The sequence below is a fragment of the Ovis aries genome, chromosome 3 (assembly GCF_016772045.2).
Source record: "Ovis aries strain OAR_USU_Benz2616 breed Rambouillet chromosome 3, ARS-UI_Ramb_v3.0, whole genome shotgun sequence".
In the NCBI taxonomy this organism is placed as follows: Eukaryota; Metazoa; Chordata; class Mammalia; order Artiodactyla; family Bovidae; genus Ovis; species Ovis aries.
The window spans coordinates 2,617,659-2,635,662 of NC_056056.1; the positions used below are offsets into that span (position 1 = coordinate 2,617,659).

At 62.6% G+C, this 18,004-nt stretch overlaps 1 protein-coding gene across 6 annotated transcripts in view; it reads right to left on the reverse strand.

Annotated features, from left to right (window-relative positions):
* Positions 1 to 17,662, reverse strand: part of ADAMTS13 (ADAM metallopeptidase with thrombospondin type 1 motif 13) — a 33,800-nt gene extending 16,138 nt beyond the window's left edge. For 3 of the 6 annotated variants that reach the window (XM_042248003.2, XM_042248006.2, XM_042248001.2), the window contains exons 1-14: positions 17,542 to 17,662; positions 17,145 to 17,211; positions 13,039 to 13,214; positions 10,699 to 10,782; positions 10,065 to 10,189; positions 9,798 to 9,944; positions 7,596 to 7,742; positions 7,151 to 7,313; positions 6,242 to 6,346; positions 3,703 to 3,854; positions 3,556 to 3,619; positions 1,114 to 1,243; positions 508 to 656; positions 58 to 178 (exon numbers count right to left, since the gene is read on the reverse strand). In XM_042248003.2, the coding sequence (XP_042103937.1) occupies positions 58 to 178; positions 508 to 656; positions 1,114 to 1,243; positions 3,556 to 3,619; positions 3,703 to 3,854; positions 6,242 to 6,346; positions 7,151 to 7,313; positions 7,596 to 7,742; positions 9,798 to 9,944; positions 10,065 to 10,189; positions 10,699 to 10,782; positions 13,039 to 13,214; positions 17,145 to 17,211; positions 17,542 to 17,649 (1,738 nt within the window). In that variant the 5' untranslated portion in view covers positions 17,650 to 17,662. The remainder of the gene's footprint in view (positions 1 to 57; positions 179 to 507; positions 657 to 1,113; positions 1,244 to 3,555; positions 3,620 to 3,702; positions 3,855 to 6,241; positions 6,347 to 7,150; positions 7,314 to 7,595; positions 7,743 to 9,797; positions 9,945 to 10,064; positions 10,190 to 10,698; positions 10,783 to 13,038; positions 13,215 to 17,144; positions 17,212 to 17,541) is intronic. The other 3 variants (XM_042248005.2, XM_042248002.2, XM_042248004.2) reach the window with 3 other exon arrangements.
* Positions 17,663 to 18,004: the final 342 nt, after the last annotated feature.

Here is an 18,004-nt window from a genome sequence, read left to right on the forward strand (position 1 = left end):
CCTGGAGGCTGGGGGCCCTTCGCCCCAGGGAGGCCCTTCGCCCCAGGGAGGCCCTACCTCTGGCCCTTCCGGCCGTGAAGGAGCCGTTCTGCGGCCGGCACGTGCTGCTGTCCCCGCCGCACACCTGGCACACGTCCCGCACCTGCCCGGAGTCCATCCGGCCATCACAGCCGAACGTCTGCGCAGAGGAGGGTGGCAGGTGAGGCCCCGGCGGTGTCTTCGGACAGGGCTGGCCTTTGAGGTTCACACAACCTCAAAGGTGGTTTCTGCCATTTCTGGAGTAGGAAGTGAGCTTGGAAACTTGCCCCAGGTCACGGCAAGGCTCTTGACTCCAAGCTCGGCCTGTTCCCCAGCACCACCCAGCACAGACTCTGCTGCTGCGGCTTCGTGGGGGCCGCACCCCCAGACCTGACCCCCTTAAAGGCCCCTTCGTGCCCTGGCTTCTCTGGGGAGAGCCCTCGGAGCCACAGAGGGTAGAAGGGCACTCCGCCGCGCACACACGCTTACCCTGCAGCTGCCTGACACGCACAGGCTCAGGGCCCCATCCTCCTGAGAGTCGCCCAGCACACAGCGCGTGCCGTCCAGGAAACGGTCCCCACGCCGCACCATGAAGCTCTCACCAACAGCCCGGCACACATGTCTGCACAGGGCGTTCCCTGGGGACAAGCAGAAGGACAAGGAGCCCGGTGGGAGGGTGCAGGGAGCCGGGGACAGAGACTCTGCGAAGCTGGATCCAAGTGGGCTCTCACTGACCCCCAAGCGCCATCTCACTGCGCTGTTTGCGTTTGGGGTTGGCGTGGGTTTCACTTCCCACCTGCCCCGCCTCCAGAGGCAGTAATCGCATCGCCGTGTGATGAGTGTGCAGACTCGTGAGCCGAGTGCTTTTCCAGCATCACGCTACGCCTCCTATCTCCGTTTTACAGACAGGAGACGAAACTCAGAGAGGACAGGTCAGGGCTGACCTGCTGGCAAGGGCCGAGCCGGGGCAGATGGGATGCTCGGTGTGATGCAGAGCCTGAGCCTGCTCGCAACAGCATCAGCATGACGCTGGGCCTCCCTCAGTGACGCTCCCCACCCAGGGTCTCGAGCCTGGCCCCCCCAACCTGGGCCCACCTTTGCTGTACTGCTCCGCAGTCCCCCAGCGGTAGAAGGAGGTGCTGCCCCCCGGGGAGAGGTGCAGGGGCTCGCCATCTGTCTGCGCACACTGCTCGGACATGAACTCCAGCTGGGTCGTCTCACAGGCCTGGATGGAGGAGGCGGAGGACGGGCATAGGAGGGGCCGGGGCAGGGGGCTCGGAGAGGGAACCCTCGCCCCCGGGAGACAGCAAAAGCCCCTGCAGCGAGGATGAAGACGCGGGTTTGAGCCTGGCTCCTGGCTGTACCTCGGTTCCCTGCCCTGGAGACTGCGGTGTCGAGAACCTTCCTCTGCTGACAGGAGGATTCTACAAGAATCTAGGAGGACACAGGGCAGGGCCTGCCCCCGGCAACGAAGAGGAAAGAAAGCCAGAGAGCTTGGCAGAAGGGAGGCCCCGTTTACGGGCATCCACTACATCTGTGCTACGTCTAGTCAGAGCTGCGGTTTTTCCAGTGGTCACGTATGGACGTGAGAGCTGGACTATAAAGACAGCTGAGCGCCAAAGAATTGATGCTTTTGAACTGTGGTGTTGGAGAAGACTCTTGAGAGTTCCTTGGACTGCAAGGAGATCCAACCCATCCATGCTAAAGGAGATCAGCCCTGAATATTCATTGGAAGGACTAATGCTGAGGCTGAAACTCAAATTCTTTGGCCACCTGATGCGAAGAACTGACTCTGATGCTGGGAAGAAAAGACCCTGATGCTGGGAAAGGTTGAAGGCGGGAGAAGGGGACGACAGAGGATGAGATGGCTGGATGACATCACCGACTCAATGGAGATGAGTCTGAGTGAACTCTGGGAGTTGGTGATGGACAGGGAGGCCTGGCGTGCTGCAGTCCATGGGGTCGTGAGAGTCGGACACGACTGAGCGACTGAACTGAACTATGTCTGTGCAGGTATCAGTGTTGGAAAAGTCACAGGAGTCACGAGCCAAGGGCCTCTGCACAAGAAGTTGGGCGCCAAGGCAGGCTGGCGTCCTGGCCTGCTCTGCACTGGAGTCTGAGGAAAAGAATTGGAGTGGGCCTGCTGAGTCCGCCTGGGGAAGGCGGGCAGGGAAGGTCTCACCACGTGCAGATCTTAAGTCGAGGCCAGGGGAGTGTCTCCACACCGTCTACGATGGCCTCGTGGGAAACACGAGTAAGTGCTGGAGGGGATGTGGAGACATCGGAACCCTCGCACACTCCTGGTGGGAAGGCCAAATGGTTCAGCTGCCGTGGAAAATGGCTTGGAGGTTCTCAAGGAGTCAAATGTAGAATTACCGTGGGATCCAGCAACTTGGCTGCTATTAGGTGTACACCCCGAAGAGTGAAAGACTGGTGCTCGAGAAAGCCCACGTACACACACATCCGTAGCAGCGCTACTCCCAACAACCGAAGATGGAAACAGCCCAAATGTATCAACAGATGGACAACGGATGGAGGGATGAGCAAAAAGCGGTCCAGTGGAGCATTATCAGATAATATTCCATCCGGCGGAGTATTACTCGGCCACGAGAAGGAGTGGAGTTCTAATACACGCTGCACATGAAAATGCCACGCGCCGAGTGGAAGACGCCAGATGCAGGAAGCCACACGCAGCGTGATTCCCCTTATATGAGGTGTCCAGCGCAGGTAAGCCCCCAGAGCTAGAAAGTGGACTGGTGACTGGCAGGGACCGGGGGGAGGCTGCAGGGGAGTGGCTGTTTAATGAGCTGGGGTTTGCTCTGGGGTGACTGGAACTGTTTGGAACTAGAGCAAGGTGGTGGTCGCGTGGCGCTGTGAAGGTACTGGATAACACAGAACCGCGCAGTTTCACACGGTTGACTTTATCGGTGTGAGAGTCACCTGAGCTCATAACTAAAACAATCGCCAGCGCTCTCCCAGTGACGGCTTGGCTGTGGGAAGGAGGGGTGTTCTCAGTGCAGGGCAGTGCCATCCGGGTAAGGAGGGGAACACTTCGGAGGGGGCTGCTTTCAAGGGTCGGACAGGCCTGGGCTGTGTGCTGTGGTCCAGAAAGTGAAAGTCACTCAGTCGTGTCCAACCCTTTACAGTCCATGGAATTCTCCAGGCCAGAATACTGGAGTGGGTTGCCATGCCCTCCTCCAGGGGATCTTCCCAACCCAGGGATCAAACCCAGGTCTTCGGCATTGCAGGCAGATTCTTTACCAGCTGAGCCACAAGGGAAGCCCAAGAATACTGGAGTGGGTAGCCTACCCCTTCTCCAGCAGATCTTCCCGACCCAGGAATCAAACTGGGCTCTCCTGCATTGCAGGCGGATTCTTTATTGACCGAGCTATAAGGGGAAGGTATCAATAAAACCACTTTTGCTCTCAAAAGTGCCCCGTGTGAACCACAGATCACAGCCATCCTGACCCCTGGGCTCGTCCAGGCCAGTGCCGCCTCTGACCGCAGCCCCTCCCCTGCCCAGGGAAGCAGACCTACCTGTGTGTTGCACATCTCGGCCTGGAGGTCAGAACCTACGCACGCACGCCCCCCAAAGGCAGGCCTGGAAATGCCCACAGACGACGGGTGAGAGGTGACCCAGGGCCCCGAGCCAGGGAGTACGGAGCGGCCGCCTCCACGCAGTACCTGGGGTTGTCACACCGCCGCCTCCTGGTGACCACACCGCCTCCACAGGAGCGGGAGCAAGGACTGGCGGGTCCCCAGCCAGACCAGTGCCCGTGCACCACCCCCACGGGGGCCAGCTCTGCCAGCGAGCGGCAGTGACCCTTGGAGCACCACTGCAAGAGAAGGATGGGACCCTGTTCAGCACCCAGGGCCCCCCACGCCCAGGGCCCCCCACGCCCAGGGCCCCCCACGCCCAGGGCCCCCCACGCCCAGGGCATCCCACACCCAGGGCCTCCTACACCCAGGGCATCCCACACCCACAGGCCCCCCACGCCCAGGGCCGCCCACACCCAGGGCATCCCACACCCAGGGCCCCCCACGCCCACAGGCACCCCACACCCAGGGCATCCCACACCCAGGGCCCCCCACGCCCAGGGCATCCCACACCCAGGGCCCCCCACGCCCAGGGCCCCCCACGCCCAGGGCATCCCACGCCCAGGGCCCCCCACACCCAGGGCCCCCCACGCCCAGGGCCCCCCACGCCCAGGGCATCCCACGCCCAGGGCATCCCACACCCAGGGCCCCCCACGCCCAGGGCATCCCACACCCACAGGCCCCCCACACCCAGGGCCCCCCACGCCCAGGGCATCCCACACCCAGGGCATCCCACGCCCAGGGCATCCCACACCCAGGGCCCCCCACGCCCAGGGCATCCCACACCCACAGGCACCCCACACCCAGGGCATCCCACACCCAGGGCCCCCCACACCCAGGGCCCCCCACACCCAGGGCATCCCACACCCAAGGCATCCCACACCCACAGGCCCCCCACGCCCAGGGCATCCTACACCCACAGGCCCCCCCACACCCAGGGCCCCCCACGCCCAGGGCATCCCACGCCCAGGGCATCCCACGCCCAGGGCCCCCCACGCCCAGGGCATCCCACACCCACAGGCCCCCCACGCCCAGGGCATCCCACACCCACAGGCCCCCCACGCCCAGGGCATCCCACACCCAGGGCACCCTATGCCCAGGGCCCCCCACGCCCAGGGCCCCCCACGCCCAGGGCCCCCCACGCCCAGGGCCCCCCACACCCACAGGCACCCCACACCCAGGGCCCCCCACACCCAGGGCCTCCCACACCCAGGGCCTCCTACACCCAGGGCACCCCACGCCCAGGGCCCCCCACGCCCAGGGCATCCCATACCCAGGGCATCCCACACCCAGGGCCCCCCACACCCAGGGCCCCCCACGCCCAGGGCCCCCCACACCCACAGACACCCCACACCCAGGGCCCCCACACCCAGGGCATCCCACGCCCAGGGCCCCCCACGCCCAGGGCCCCCCACGCCCAGGGCCCCCCACGCCCAGGGCCCCCCACACCCAGGGCATCCCACGCCCAGGGCATCCCACGCCCAGGGCCCGCCACGCCCAGGGCCTCCCACACCCAGGGCATCCCACGCCCAGGGCATCCCACGCCCAGGGCCCTCCACGCCCAGGGCCCCCCACACCCAGGGCATCCCACACCCACAGGCACCCCACGCCCAGGGCATCCCACACCCAGGGCCCCCCACGCCCAGGGCATCCCACACCCAGGGCACCCCACGCCCAGGGCCCCCCACACCCACAGGCACCCCACGCCCAGGGCCCCCCACCCAGGGCCCCCACACCCACAGGCACCCCACACCCAGGGCCCCCCACACCCAGGGCCTCCCACACCCAGGGCCTCCTACACCCAGGGCACCCCACGCCCAGGGCCCGCCACGCCCAGGGCCCCCCACGCCCAGGGCATCCCACACCCAGGGCATCCCACACCCAGGGCCCCCCACACCCAGGGCCCCCCACACCCAGGGCCCGCCACGCCCAGGGCCCCCCACACCCACAGGCACCCCACACCCAGGGCCCCCACACCCACAGGCACCCCACACCCACCCACACCCACAGGGTAACCCCCATACACACACACACACGCTTGCAACCTCCATGCTGCTCAGGAGCCAGTGCTAAACAGAGAACAGCCAACACCTGCCCGCAGTGCAAGGACTGCAGGAAGGTTCTGGCCACACAAGGCAGACGGGACACGCCGGGCAGCTGCAGGCCAGGTGGCCAGGGCAGGGCACACAGAGGCCCGTGGCCGAGCGGTCACGAGAAGCCCTGCCCCTCTGTGAGGCCGCTGACAACACACCCCTGTCCGCAAGCCACCACACCGGGCCCGGGAGCAGGCATCCCAAAGTACACTGCGCTCTCGGGGCCAGTGAGGAGGTCAAGAGGGGGGCCCTGGACCCCCGCCTGCTCCAGCAGAGTCACGAGGGTCCCGTAAGCCTGGAATAAAGCCACTTGCAGAGGGGGCGGGGCAAGCACTGGGCTGCCTACCTCTCCTGACCAGCGCACCCGGGACAGGGCCAGGGCCCTCTGCCCCAGTTTCCTGAGGTCCTGCTGTCTCCCACCCCGGGAGGAGGGCTTCAGGGAGCAGGTCTGGGCGAGCACGTGTGAGTACCCACGTGTGTGCACACGCACACGCACTCACACGCACGCACACGCTCCTCCACGCCCCGCTGACCTTCCCCACGCCACACTCTGTCCCGTCCAGGAGAGGAATAAGCAGGCGGCTACAGCTGCTTGGGTCCAGGGGGTCTGTGTGGCAGGACAGAGCCTGGCACATGTCCTAAGAGGGGGGACAGATGGCCAGGTGAGGGTCCCCCGGCCCGTGGGGTCAGTGTCCAGCCGCACCTGCCCCTCCCAGACCACAGGACAGGGGCACAGCCAGCGCCCCGGGCAGCGGAGGGCGGGGAGGGGGCCTGGCTGACCCCGTATTGGGAACAGGAGCAGCAGCCAGGGCCCACAGAAGTGTCTTCATCTCTTTTAAAATCGGAAGAAAAAAAAGATAGTCTTTTAGATCAAATAGAATGTCCTAATATATAGCATTAATACATTTGTGTTTATAAAAACACCTGTAATATCACATATTTAACGAAAATACTAAGATGTAATTCCCAGTATTTTGTAAGCAGGAAGGGGCTCACAGAGGCAAAAGCGGCTGCAAGCCCTGTGCAGCCCTGGGAGGAAGTCTGTCTTTAGCGCGCCTGCCCGCCCCAGGCTCCCCTCCCACCGCCAGCTCCCACCCGTGCTGTAAGGTTGGGCTTGGAGGTCACTTCCTCCAGGAAGCCCTCCAGCTCCCACATAGTTGGAAGCTGTTGGTAACCATCTGTTGCAGGATCAAGGTCCATGGGCTCAGGGGCTCTATCATAGGCAGCTCTACATAATTTGTGGGGCTTCCTCAGAATGAAAACGTGAGGGCCCTTGTTCAGAAATTGAGAATTTCCAGAGGCATCTGAGGGTCTGGGCTAGTGGGCAGGAGGGCGAAGAAGGGCGGTGGGGGCATGAACGGGCAGAGGGAGGCCCTGGGGCAGAGGGAGGCCCTGGTGCAGAGGGGCGGGTGTTGGGGCGCGTCCCCCACGGCCGGACTCACCAGGTGCTCCCCGCGGAAGGTGCAGGCGACCGCCGTGGGGCCGAAGGCGACGCGGCACTGCTCGTCCGCGCCATAGTAGAGGCCGGGCTGCGCTTCGGGAGGCCGCCCCGCAGGCCCGGGCCGCTGCGCCGGAGGGTCCCACATGCAGCGCGCCCGTCCTGCGCTGCGACAAGGCCGCGGTTCAGCCCGGGGCTGGACCTCGGGTGGGGGACCCCGGGAGGGGGCGGGATGGAGGGGTGGGCACCGGAGTTGGTGAGGGCGAGGAAGACCGAGATGGAGGGGTGCCCCCCGAGACGGGCTGCGAGCCGAGGAGAGGTGGACTGGGGCCGCGACGGGAGCGGACACCGGGCGGAGGGCCACTGGAGGGTTGGGCCGGGGCCGGGAGGAGCAGGGCGCGCAGAGCGGAGATGGGGGCCCAGGGAGGGGGGGTCGGGGGCGCGGCTACCTAAGCAGACTCAGCAGCTGCCGGCGGCTGCAGGGGGACCACGCCGGGCCCCCCAGGGTGAGGGCGGGCGCCGCACCATCCGAGGCCATCACATGGCCGCTGGGCCCGCAGCTGCTGCCCGGCACACCGTCGTGCTCCAGGCCAAAGCTGTGGAGGAAGCGGCTCTGAGGGCGGCATTGACCCGGGGTAACCCGCCCACCCTCGACTCCAGTGGGCTCGCCAGGTGCCCAGCCTCTGTTCCCCCACCCCGGGAGGGAGCGCTGGGCCGGCCAGGTGGCTTTGGCCTCTTTTAGCCAATACACATCTAAAGGCTTTAGAAACTTGCAGGCCACTCTCCACGGGGTTTGGAATCCGGGAGGACAGCGCTCCAGGGAGGGCTGTAGAGGCCCTGGTGCTGTTCGCCTTCTTGACCTGGGCTGGATCGGTGGGGTGAACACAGCAAAAACACTGCATTCTGGAGAAGTGGAAAGGTGGGCCTCTGGCCAGGGTTTCTGCTCCCAATGGAAGGCAACGGTTTTCGATTCCTGTTTGTTTCTCCAAACAAGACAGATGGAGGAGGGACTTCCCTGGCGGTGGTTGAGAATTATTCATTTTCCAATGCAGTGGAGGGTTGGTTCCCAGGGGAACTGAGGTTGCACATGGTGGGGGCTGGGGGGCACCTAAGACCCCATGCAACTAAATAAATGAATAAATAAATATCTTTTACAAAAAAGATAGATGGAGGAATTGTGATGGCTGGGTGGGGGGAGAAGTCAGGCAGAGACGCAGCGAGCTAGGGTAAAACTGGCGGCTGTGGGTAGGAGCCCAGCCTTGTCCTAGAAGGGGGGATGGGAACTCCTCCACGCTGGCAGGAGGCCAACAGGCAGGATGTGGGAGTAGGGGGCTGGTGGGTGAGGAAGTTAGGCACTTTTCACTTTAGGAGTCTCCGGTACTATTTGAATTTTCACAGAAAGCAGGTATTTGCTTTCATAATGAAAAGACTAAAAATCAGAAAAGCGAGCCGCCCTCCACTCTTGGTAAACAACACAGAGGAATCCCGCTGCTGCTGCTGCTGCTGCTAAGTCGCTTCAGTCGTGTCCGACCCTGTGCGGCCCCACAGACGGCAGCCCGCCAGGCTCCCCGCCCCTGGGACTCTCCGGGCAAGAACACTGGAGTGGGCTGCCATTTCCTTTTCCAACGCATGAAAGTGAAAAGTGAAAGTGAAGTCACTCAGTCACGTCCAACTCTTACCGACCCCATGGACTGCAGCCCACCAAGCTCCGCCGTCCATGGGAGTTTCCAGGCAAGAACACTGGAGTGGGGGGCCCTTGCCTTCTCCGACAGAGAGCACAGAGTTGCCCAAAGAGCGTGTAACAGTCATACAAGGAAAAGTCTGAAAATAACCAAAGCATCTAACACTGGGGGATGGATTGAGTAAAATACGTGCATACCAAAAAAATTAACATATATTGTTAAAGAACATTTGAGAAAAATGCTTGGGATATATTCTTACATAAAAAGGCAGTTAACTTGGCTTCCCTGGTGGTCCAGTGACTGGGAATCCGCCTGCCGGTGCAGGGGACATAGGTTCAGTCACTGGTCCAGGAAGATCCCATGCGCCTCGGAGGAGCTAAGCCCGTGCGCCACACCTACCGAAGCTCTGGAGCCTGTGCTCCGCAGTGAGAAGCCGCCGCAGCTAGAAGGCCGCACACCACTGCTAGAGGGGAGCCCCCGCTCGTGGAAACCAGAGAAAGCCCAAGAGGAGCCAGGAAGACCAGCGCAGCCGAAGATAATTAATTTAAAAAATGGTTACGTGGAAAAATTATTTTTAAAGGCAGTTAACCAACGTACAGCATGATCCCAATTTTGTGGATGAAAATGATGTATGTGCGTGTAAAGAAAAGATGGATGTTTTCTCCGTGTGGTGGGATTTGGGATGATTTTTACAGCCTTGTTTTCCTTTACATGAATTTCCTACAATAAGCACTTTTTAACTCCTAAGTTTGTTTTGCTTATATTTTGGGGGAAAAAAATGTTTTAATTATTTAGTAATGAAGAAGTATCAGATTCCCAGCCCTTGCCCCTCACCCTCCCGAGTCCACTGGGGTCAAGAGTAGAGGCTCCTCCCACCTGGCTCTTCCTGAAACCCCCACCAGCCACGACCTCCCCTCCCCAGGTCACGTCCTTGTCTGGAGCTTGGGGCCAGGGCATGGGACCCCTTACCTGTGCCCAATCTCATGGGCAATGGTGAGCCCCAGGTCAAAGCCGGTATCCTCAGTGATAAGGCAGCTCCAGGAGGAGGAGCAGGCGCCCCCCAGCTGGGTGACCCCCCGAACCTGCCGGTTACCATCAGGCAATTCTAGGTCGAACCTCAGGAAGAGAGAACAGACACGGCGGGGCACTGAGGTGCCTGCCCGCCAGCAGGCCAAGTTGGCAGAGAATAGGAGCAGCTCCCGGGCAGGCTGGCACGCCCACAGGGGGTTCGGCTACCTGGTGATGTACAGGACCAGGTCGGCATGCCCAGGGTCCGTGTCGTCCTCGGGGTTGACTGTCTTGCTCCACTCACAGACGCTCAGCAGTGACGCGGTGATGTTGGCTGTGATCTTCGGAGCATCCTGGGAGGCCGCAACAGAGCACACACTTAGGGGTTCCGCCCCAAGCAGGGTGCTGACTGCTGCTGCAGCCTCAGTCCTCACGACAACGCTACTACCGTCCCAGGGCACAGAGGAGGGGCCTGGGGCTCAGCAGGGCAGAGCTGGAGCTCGGGGCCAGGGCCGGCAGGCAGGAAAACATCACCCCTGCTGCACATCCACTGGAGAAGTGAGGTGCAGGTCGCTCAGCCGTGTCCAACTCTGCGGCCCCGTGGGCAATACAGTCCATGGAATTCTCCAGGCCAGAACACTGGAGTCGGTGGCCTTTCCCTTCTCCAGGGCAATCTTCCCAACCCAAGGATCAAACCCAGGTCTCCTGCATTGCAGGCGGATTCTTTACCAGCTGAGCCACCAGGGAAGCCCAAGAATACTGAAGTGGGTAGCCCATCCCTTCTCCAGCAGATCTTATAGACAGAGGTTAAAGACCGCAGAAACAGGTTTCCCGGGGACTGGGCTCCCGGCTCAGCACCTACCTCAGGCTGGGTCAGGATGACCATCTTCACCAGGTGAACTCGGAACTGAGCCCCCAGGGATGGGTCCCTCAGCAGCTCCGACCCCTGTGGAAGGCAGGAGAGGCGACACGTGAGGGCGGCCGCGGCTGACTTTGGGGATCCAGGGGTGGGGGTGGGGTGCCTGGAGAGGATGCTCCATCAGCCTGGGGGGAACCTGAGGTGCTAGTCCTCCAGCTGGAAGCCAGCCATAGAGACAGTCGGTCCTCCGGCCCTCCCTTTGCTCATGGCTCAGGAAGGCCCGCCAACACAGAGAACCCTCGAAACAACAGGATGCAAATAACTGCCATCCATCTAGAACGTTCCTTTCAAACACAGGCTTCCCTGGTGGCTGAGATGGTAAAGAGTCTGCCTGCAATAAGAGACCCAGGTCGCTCCTGGGGTCAAGAAGATCTCCTGAAGAAGGAAATGGCTACCCACTCCAGTATTCTTGCCTGGAAAATCCCATGGCCGGAGGAGCCTGGCAGGCTACAGTCCATGGGGTTGCAAAGAGTCGGAACGACTGAGCGACTTCACTTTCACTCCTCTCGGCCTGGAGTCACCCTGTCCTTTCTCATCTCCATCCAACACCTCTCTCATCTCTGCTCATCTCCACGAGGCAGCTGAGGACCTCCTCCCCCGTCCTGTGTCTCCTCCCTGGGCACCCCAATGAGAAGGCTCCCCTCCAGGTTCCCAGGCTTCCCACGTGATGCTAGTGGTAAAGAACCCACTTGCCAATGCAGGAGACACAAGAGACGCAGGTTTGATCCCTGGGTGGAGAAGATCCCCTGGAGGAGGAAATGGCAACCCACTCCAGTATGCTTGCCTGGAAAATTCCATGGGCAGAGGAGCCGAGTGGGCTACAGTCCATGGGGCCGCAAAGACGTGGGCAGACCTGAGCAACTGAGCGCTCTTACAGCCGGCTCTGCGCTCTTCCCGGGCATCTGCCGAGATGCCGGCTGCGGTCGCCTTGCACGGCGCTTGTTCACACGAGCTGGTGCTCTATAGATGTGGCGTCCAGCAGAGAGGATGTGGCCGCCACCGGCCTCAGCTGGCCTGAGTCTGAGCCAGGCTCTCCCCCTACCTACCTGTGTCCTCAGGATCCTGTTAACTAACCTCAGGGCCCTAGTTCCCTCCTCTGCAAGAAGGAGAGAAACACTTCCATAGCTGTTGGCAGACTTAGCAACAATGCAGCCGGCACATGGTGGGTGCCCGGTCATGACGCTGGCCGTTACCACGACCGGCACCACCTGGGAAGGAGCCAGTCTGCAGTCTCCTACCTGACCATCGCTGGGCCTCATAAAACGCGTTGACTGGCCAGAGGGAGCGTGGTTTGATGATCAAATTTCAGTATATTTGAGGCAGAGGGGCCCCCAAAGCTTGAAAACAAGAGCTTTCAAGGGACTTAGAGGGAATATTTTCCTCCTCTGGGGCTGGGAGTTGGAAACCCAAGCTGGCTTGTCCTGGACTTGAGCCAGCTTCTCCGGGACCTTCCTTTTGTCCAAGATAGCTGGGCACAGCTGACGCTGGGAACGAGGTGATGCCAAGCACCCCACCTTCTGACGCTGCCCGCCCTCCAGGGCCCACTCACCAGGGGAGCAGCTCGGGCCCTGAGCTGCCAGCGGGGGCATTGCTCTCCTAAGGTTTGCGGAAACTTACCTGGCTGCCTAGGACGCGTGTGTTTCTGTGTATTTACAAGCAAATGCGCTCTGGCGTGGCCCGGCTCTAGCGGGAGAGCGATCACCAGCTTTGGGGCCGCCTGTTTCTATGCTGCGTCTTTGTCTCCAAGATAATATTCAGTGGGAGCTGTGCGTCCTGTCTCCTCTGTTACCTCAGAAGTCAGGTGAGGGGGAGCCCCTCCCACACGGGGGTGCCGGCAGGAAGAGCGATGAGAGAGCCCAGCATGGGGGAGCCCCACTACCAGCCAGTGTAAGCTGAGGGGCCCCCAGTTCAAAGGGACGTTGGGGGAGAGGCCAGGCTTGAGGGTCCCGAAGCACAGGGACCCAGGAGCAAGAAGCTGGGGGTTGCTTCTTCTTCTTCAAACTCCCCAGTTGAGCGGGAGATAAGAACAGATAGCATCTCTCCCCACCCCAGGACCCTGAGCCTCAAATGCGACCCCAGCCTCAGGCTTACACCGAGTTCGACCCACCAGATAAGCCAGCCCACTGACGCTGTGCGCAAGCCCCAGGTGCGGGGCGCTGTGTCCACAGGCTCCCGAGGATGGGCCAGCGGTGGCCTCCAGGGAACGCCGCCGCCGCCCCCTGCCCCTGAGCCGGCCCCCAGTCTGCACTGCCCACAGAGCCCACTGCCCCAGCCCGCTCTCACCATGTTGAGGTTGGTGAGCACATAGCGCTCTGTCTCCTCCCCGTGGGTCCGCTGGACGTCGGGACCCACAGCCACCAGCAGCTCCAGGTGCAGGACGTGTCCAGTCGACCATCTCCGGAGGCGAGGGGCAGGGGGGCGGCCTGGTGAGGGAGCGGGCAGGGCTGAGAGCCGGGGTCCTGGAAAGCGGGTGAAACGGGGCTCTGGCCAGCGGGCCGGCTGACCTCAGGGCCCCGCGTGGCCAGGCCTCACCAGCCCCTGTGCTCGTGGGCTTGGAGACACGGCGGTGGGAAGCCACCCCGTGCCATCCACTGTGGGGACGGGGAGTTGGCGGGCCCCAGCCTCAGCTCTCGCGGGCAGCTGCCTCTGGCAGGGAGACGGAGCGGGCCGTCTGCTGGTTCTTTTCTAGTAATTAATTTGCTAAGCATTTAGTTAGTTAGTTAATGAACCGATGTAGAGTAACTTACAATGTGTTAGTTCCAGGTATATAGCACGGTGACGCAGTTATGTGTGTGTGTGCGTGTGTGTGTGTGTGTGTGTGTGTGTGTGTGTGTGTTTGTTCAGTTGTTAAGTCATGTCTGACTCTGCAGCCCCATGGACTGTAGCCCGCCAGGCTCCTCTGTCCATGGGATTCTCCAGGCAAGAACACAGGAGTGGGTTGCTATGCCCTTCTCCAGGGGATCTTCCCAACCCAGCGATCGAACTGGAGTGTCCTGCTTGGCAGGAGGATTTTTTACCACTGCGCCACCTGGGAAGCCCATATATAAACCCACACACATATATATGCGTTCTTGTCCAGATTCTTTCCCCTCTTAGGTTATTACAAAAAACACTAGCAGTTGAGTAGAGCTCCCTGTGCTATAAGCAGGACCTTGCTTATCTACTGCATGTATTCAGTCGTGTCTGACTCTTTGCAGCCCCACAGACTGTAGCCTGCCTGGCTCCTCTGTCCATGAGATTTTCCAGGCAAGAACACTGGAGTAAGTTGCCATTTCCTCCTCCAGAAGATCTTCCCGACCAATGCATGGAACCTAAGTCTCTTGTATCTCCTGGTGGGCTGCAGTCCATGGGGTCGCTAAGAGTCGGACACGACTGAGCAACTTCCCTTTCACTTTTCACTTTCATGCATTGGAGAAGGAAATGGCAACCCACTCCAGTGCTCTTGCCTGGAGAATCCCAGGGATGGCGGAGCCTGGTGGGCTGCCGTCTATGGGGCCGCACAGAGTCGGACACGACTGAAGCGACTTAGCAGCAGAGGCAGCAGTAGCAGTGTGTATATGTTAATCCCAAACTCCTAATCTACTCGTCCCCTCTTCTCCTTTCCTAACTATAAGCTTGTTTTCGGTGTTGAGCGAGCAGTTCCGTGCTGGCCCTCCTCGAGCTGGCTTCTCAGGGCCTGTGGTTTTGTGCCCTCAGCCACCAGCTGAGTTAGGACATCTCTGCCCTCCTCGGGCAGGGAGTGGGAGGTGCCAAGCTCTCGCACGTCACTCGCGCCGTGACTTTTAGAGCAGACGTCTCGCCCGGCTCACAGGAGAGAGTTGGCCAGGTCTTGGGAGGATGGCTGTCTCAGGTGGAGAGACTTCATTCCACCCCCCCGGGCTGGCTGGGCATGCAGGGCAGTGCAAGGCCCAGGAGTCAGCTACTGTGTGGATTTTACATCCTCTGGTCACCCCAAAGCCCCACTGTGGGTACACTGGAGAACGACATCATGCCAGGATGGTAAGAAAAGCCCAGGACCCCACCGTGCTTGCAGCAGACGCAGCCTGGGGAAGGCACAAGCAGGCCTGCGGGCAGCAGAGCCGACTCCCACCGTGGCTGTGCCCGCAGTCCTTGCGCAGGCTTGCAGCGGCCACTTCTCATCTTTGGGCCTCTGGGTTCCCATCTGCAGCATGGGAACTCTCAGTGACCTCTGACCTAGGGCCCAAGGCTCCAAGGCCCATGTCAGAGAACGTGCTTTGTAGATGGTGAGCGGCTGTTCAGGGGCGGGAGGTCTGCGCGTCCGCCAAGCAGACAGTCTGAGGGCGCAGCTGGCGGCCATGCGCCCCCGGCCTGCCCCGTGGGCTGGCACACCCTGCATGCTCGTGAAGGCGGCGAGGAGCTCGGCTGTTCCGCACGGCCCCAGGCATCAGGAAAGCCGGGCCCTCCCCCAGAGCCGTCCCTGCCCACAGCCCCCTCCCCTCCCAGGAGCTGCACCTGGAACGGTGGGGGCCCCGGGGGTGGGCCTGTGGATCAGGTGGGGCTGCGCGCCCCCCCCTCCCAGAGATGCACCAGTGCCCGGTGCTGCCTCCTCAACGGCTGGATGTAGAACCCATCTGCACCCACCAGGATGTCGCCCTCCTGGAGGACAGAGAGCCATCTGGTCTACCAGCCCTTCCCCCTGTGCAGGGAAGCGCCTCGCTGGGCCGTCACCGCACCAGGCACGGACTGGCCCTGGGTCTCTCCCAGGGCTCCTCCCCAAGTCCAAGGCCCAAGAGCCCATCTGTGGGGGCACAGAGGGGGACTCATGCCCTCTGGGGCTGCACCCACTGACTGCCACCTGCCGCCTGCCCGCCAGCTGGGTTCCCGTTCCCCGTCACATGCTCAGGCTTCAGGCCCCAGACTGCAGGGCTTGGTGAAGACCACGGGAAGGATGGAGGGGGTCTCAAGGGCCGCACTGGGCCTGCGCTAATGGACAGCGCTGCCTGTCACCGGGTGGCCCCCGAGTGCCCTGTCTCGGCCCGGGCTGGACCGCCCAACCAGGCAACCTAGCAGTGGGGGGCGGGGGCTCTGCTCACTGCGTGACACGGTGGCGACGCATGACGCCAGTCCCCGCAGCCCCCAAGAGGCCGGGGCCGCCTTCACCGCGCCTCAGGGACAGCACAGGCCAGCGGAGGGGCCGGCCCCGGGTCAGTTGGACGAAGGGGCGCAGCTGAGCCCGAACTCAGCTCTGACTGCAAAGCCCACCCTCTTTCCATCCCCCACGCCCCAGGCCTGCACTCAGCTCTGTCCCCTGCTAGCTGGGTGGCCCTAGAGAACTCAGCGGCTTCTCTGAGCCTCCGAGGAGCAGGCCCTCACTGGGTCAGAGTCTGGCTAAGATCCAAGCGGTCTTGCTCTCGCATCTGGGGGCTGGGGGACACGTCCGCCCCAGGGTGTCCCCCCAGCCAGCCTGGGTGCCCCCTCACCACGAGGCCCAAGCAGTAGGTGAGCCTGGCTGCTGCCTCCGGGGGCAGCAGGGCCCGGCCTCCTGTGAGGCAGGGGTGGGGAGGCCCCCTCAGCAGCCACAGGGAGGCACTGACCGCGAGCTCGCTGGCGAAGGAAGCAGCCAGCAGGCCCAGCTCAGGCTGGAAGCAAAAGGAGAAGAGCCGGCCCAGGGCTGCCAGGGAGCAGCACAGGGCCCTGCAGGGCGGCCCCGCCAGCCCGCCCTCGTCCTTGTGCTTGCAGGCGCAGGCCGGGGAGGCCACGTCGAATGGGGGCGCTGCGGGAAACAGGAGGCTCCGCGCTCACCCCTGCTCGGCCCTCCGGGTCCTCTTGGGGGTCCCCGCTGGCCCACCGGCCCGGCCCCGCACCTGACCCCGACCCCAGAGCAGTCACGAGCGGGACACCCCTCACTCTCTGCTCGCCCTGCCCCTGGCCCCCACCGGCCTCTGGATCAAAGTCCCCAGTGGTCCTCGTCGGAAAGGGGGCTGGCACCATGGAGAGGCCCACAGAGGCAGCCCAGGAACAGCGGGAAAAGGCTCTGGCAGGAGTGCGACCCAGTTTCCATCTTGCTTCTCACAGAAAACGTAAATGTTTACATCCTGGCCAGAAACCCGCAGGACTTCCTGAGCCGGTCGTCCCAGGCGAGGCGCCGGGCTGGGAGAGACCAGCTGATGAGTGACCGTTGCCTCGAGATACTGAGTAGACTCCCAGGGTCAGAGCCCCAGCTCGCCCGGAACACCCAGACCAGTCTTTATCAACTTGGCAGACAGGGCCAGAGTTAATTAAGAGCGACAGCGGCGCCTCTGACTTCCTCCCAGGACAGCCTCCAAAAAGTCGGGCCCCCTGACTCAATGGTGAGATGCCCCTGCCTCCCCCCACCCCCGGGGGCTCTGAGAAACTTCCCTTGCAAGGGGGCCCGCCAGGACACGTACCTTCAAAGGCAGCATCAGGGCCAAAGTAAGAGGTCACGTCCCCTGGCTCCAGGGCCTGCAGAAACTGCTGTGAGACAGAGAGACAGCACTGAGGAGTGAGGGGACACAGGGAGGGGAAGTGGGGGGAGCAGGCTGAGGGGCAAGAGAGGGGCCCTGGACAGACTGGAGTGGCGGGGACGGCATCCGCCCTCAACATCAGGCGCACAGCACTGAGGCCGACTCCATCTCCAGGGAGCCCAATTGTCCCCTGAACCCCGCGTTCAGACTTCCTCCCCCTCTGCCCAAGTGCTATTGGGCACCCCTTCACCCCCCAGGGAACCCAGCCCTGAGCCCTAGGAGAGTCTGGATTCTCAGCTCCCGGGCTCCCCCAGCACCACGGCCCCGCGGGCCCACCCACCTGCCGAGGATCAGGGAGCGCCCAGCAGCTCAGGAGGAAGAGCGCAGAAGTGAGGGTCCCCTGCATGCACCTCCCCAGCGTGGAGGGAGCCATGCTGCCTGCGATCATCTGCCGGAATCCTGGAGTGCTCCTGGAGTGCCGGGCAGGCAGGGCCTCGGGGCTGGACCAGGAGGCTGGGTTTACTCGCAGGCGCTTCCTCCCAGGGCAGGCGCTGGGGGACTAGGCGGCCTGCTGGCTCCTCCTGGCCATGCGCGGGGGCTGGCTCTGATTCAGAGGGCTGCCACCCAGCCTGCCCCTAGGAGCACGGGGCTGGGGTCGGGGATTGGGGAGGGGTAGGATTCATCTCCCAGCAGTGTGACTGCCGCTCCCCCAGGGACACCCTGCGCTCCCATCATCACCTCATTCCCTCCCTCTCGGCCCCTGCCTGGCCTGTGTCTGCATCCAGCAGGTGCTCACAGCACTG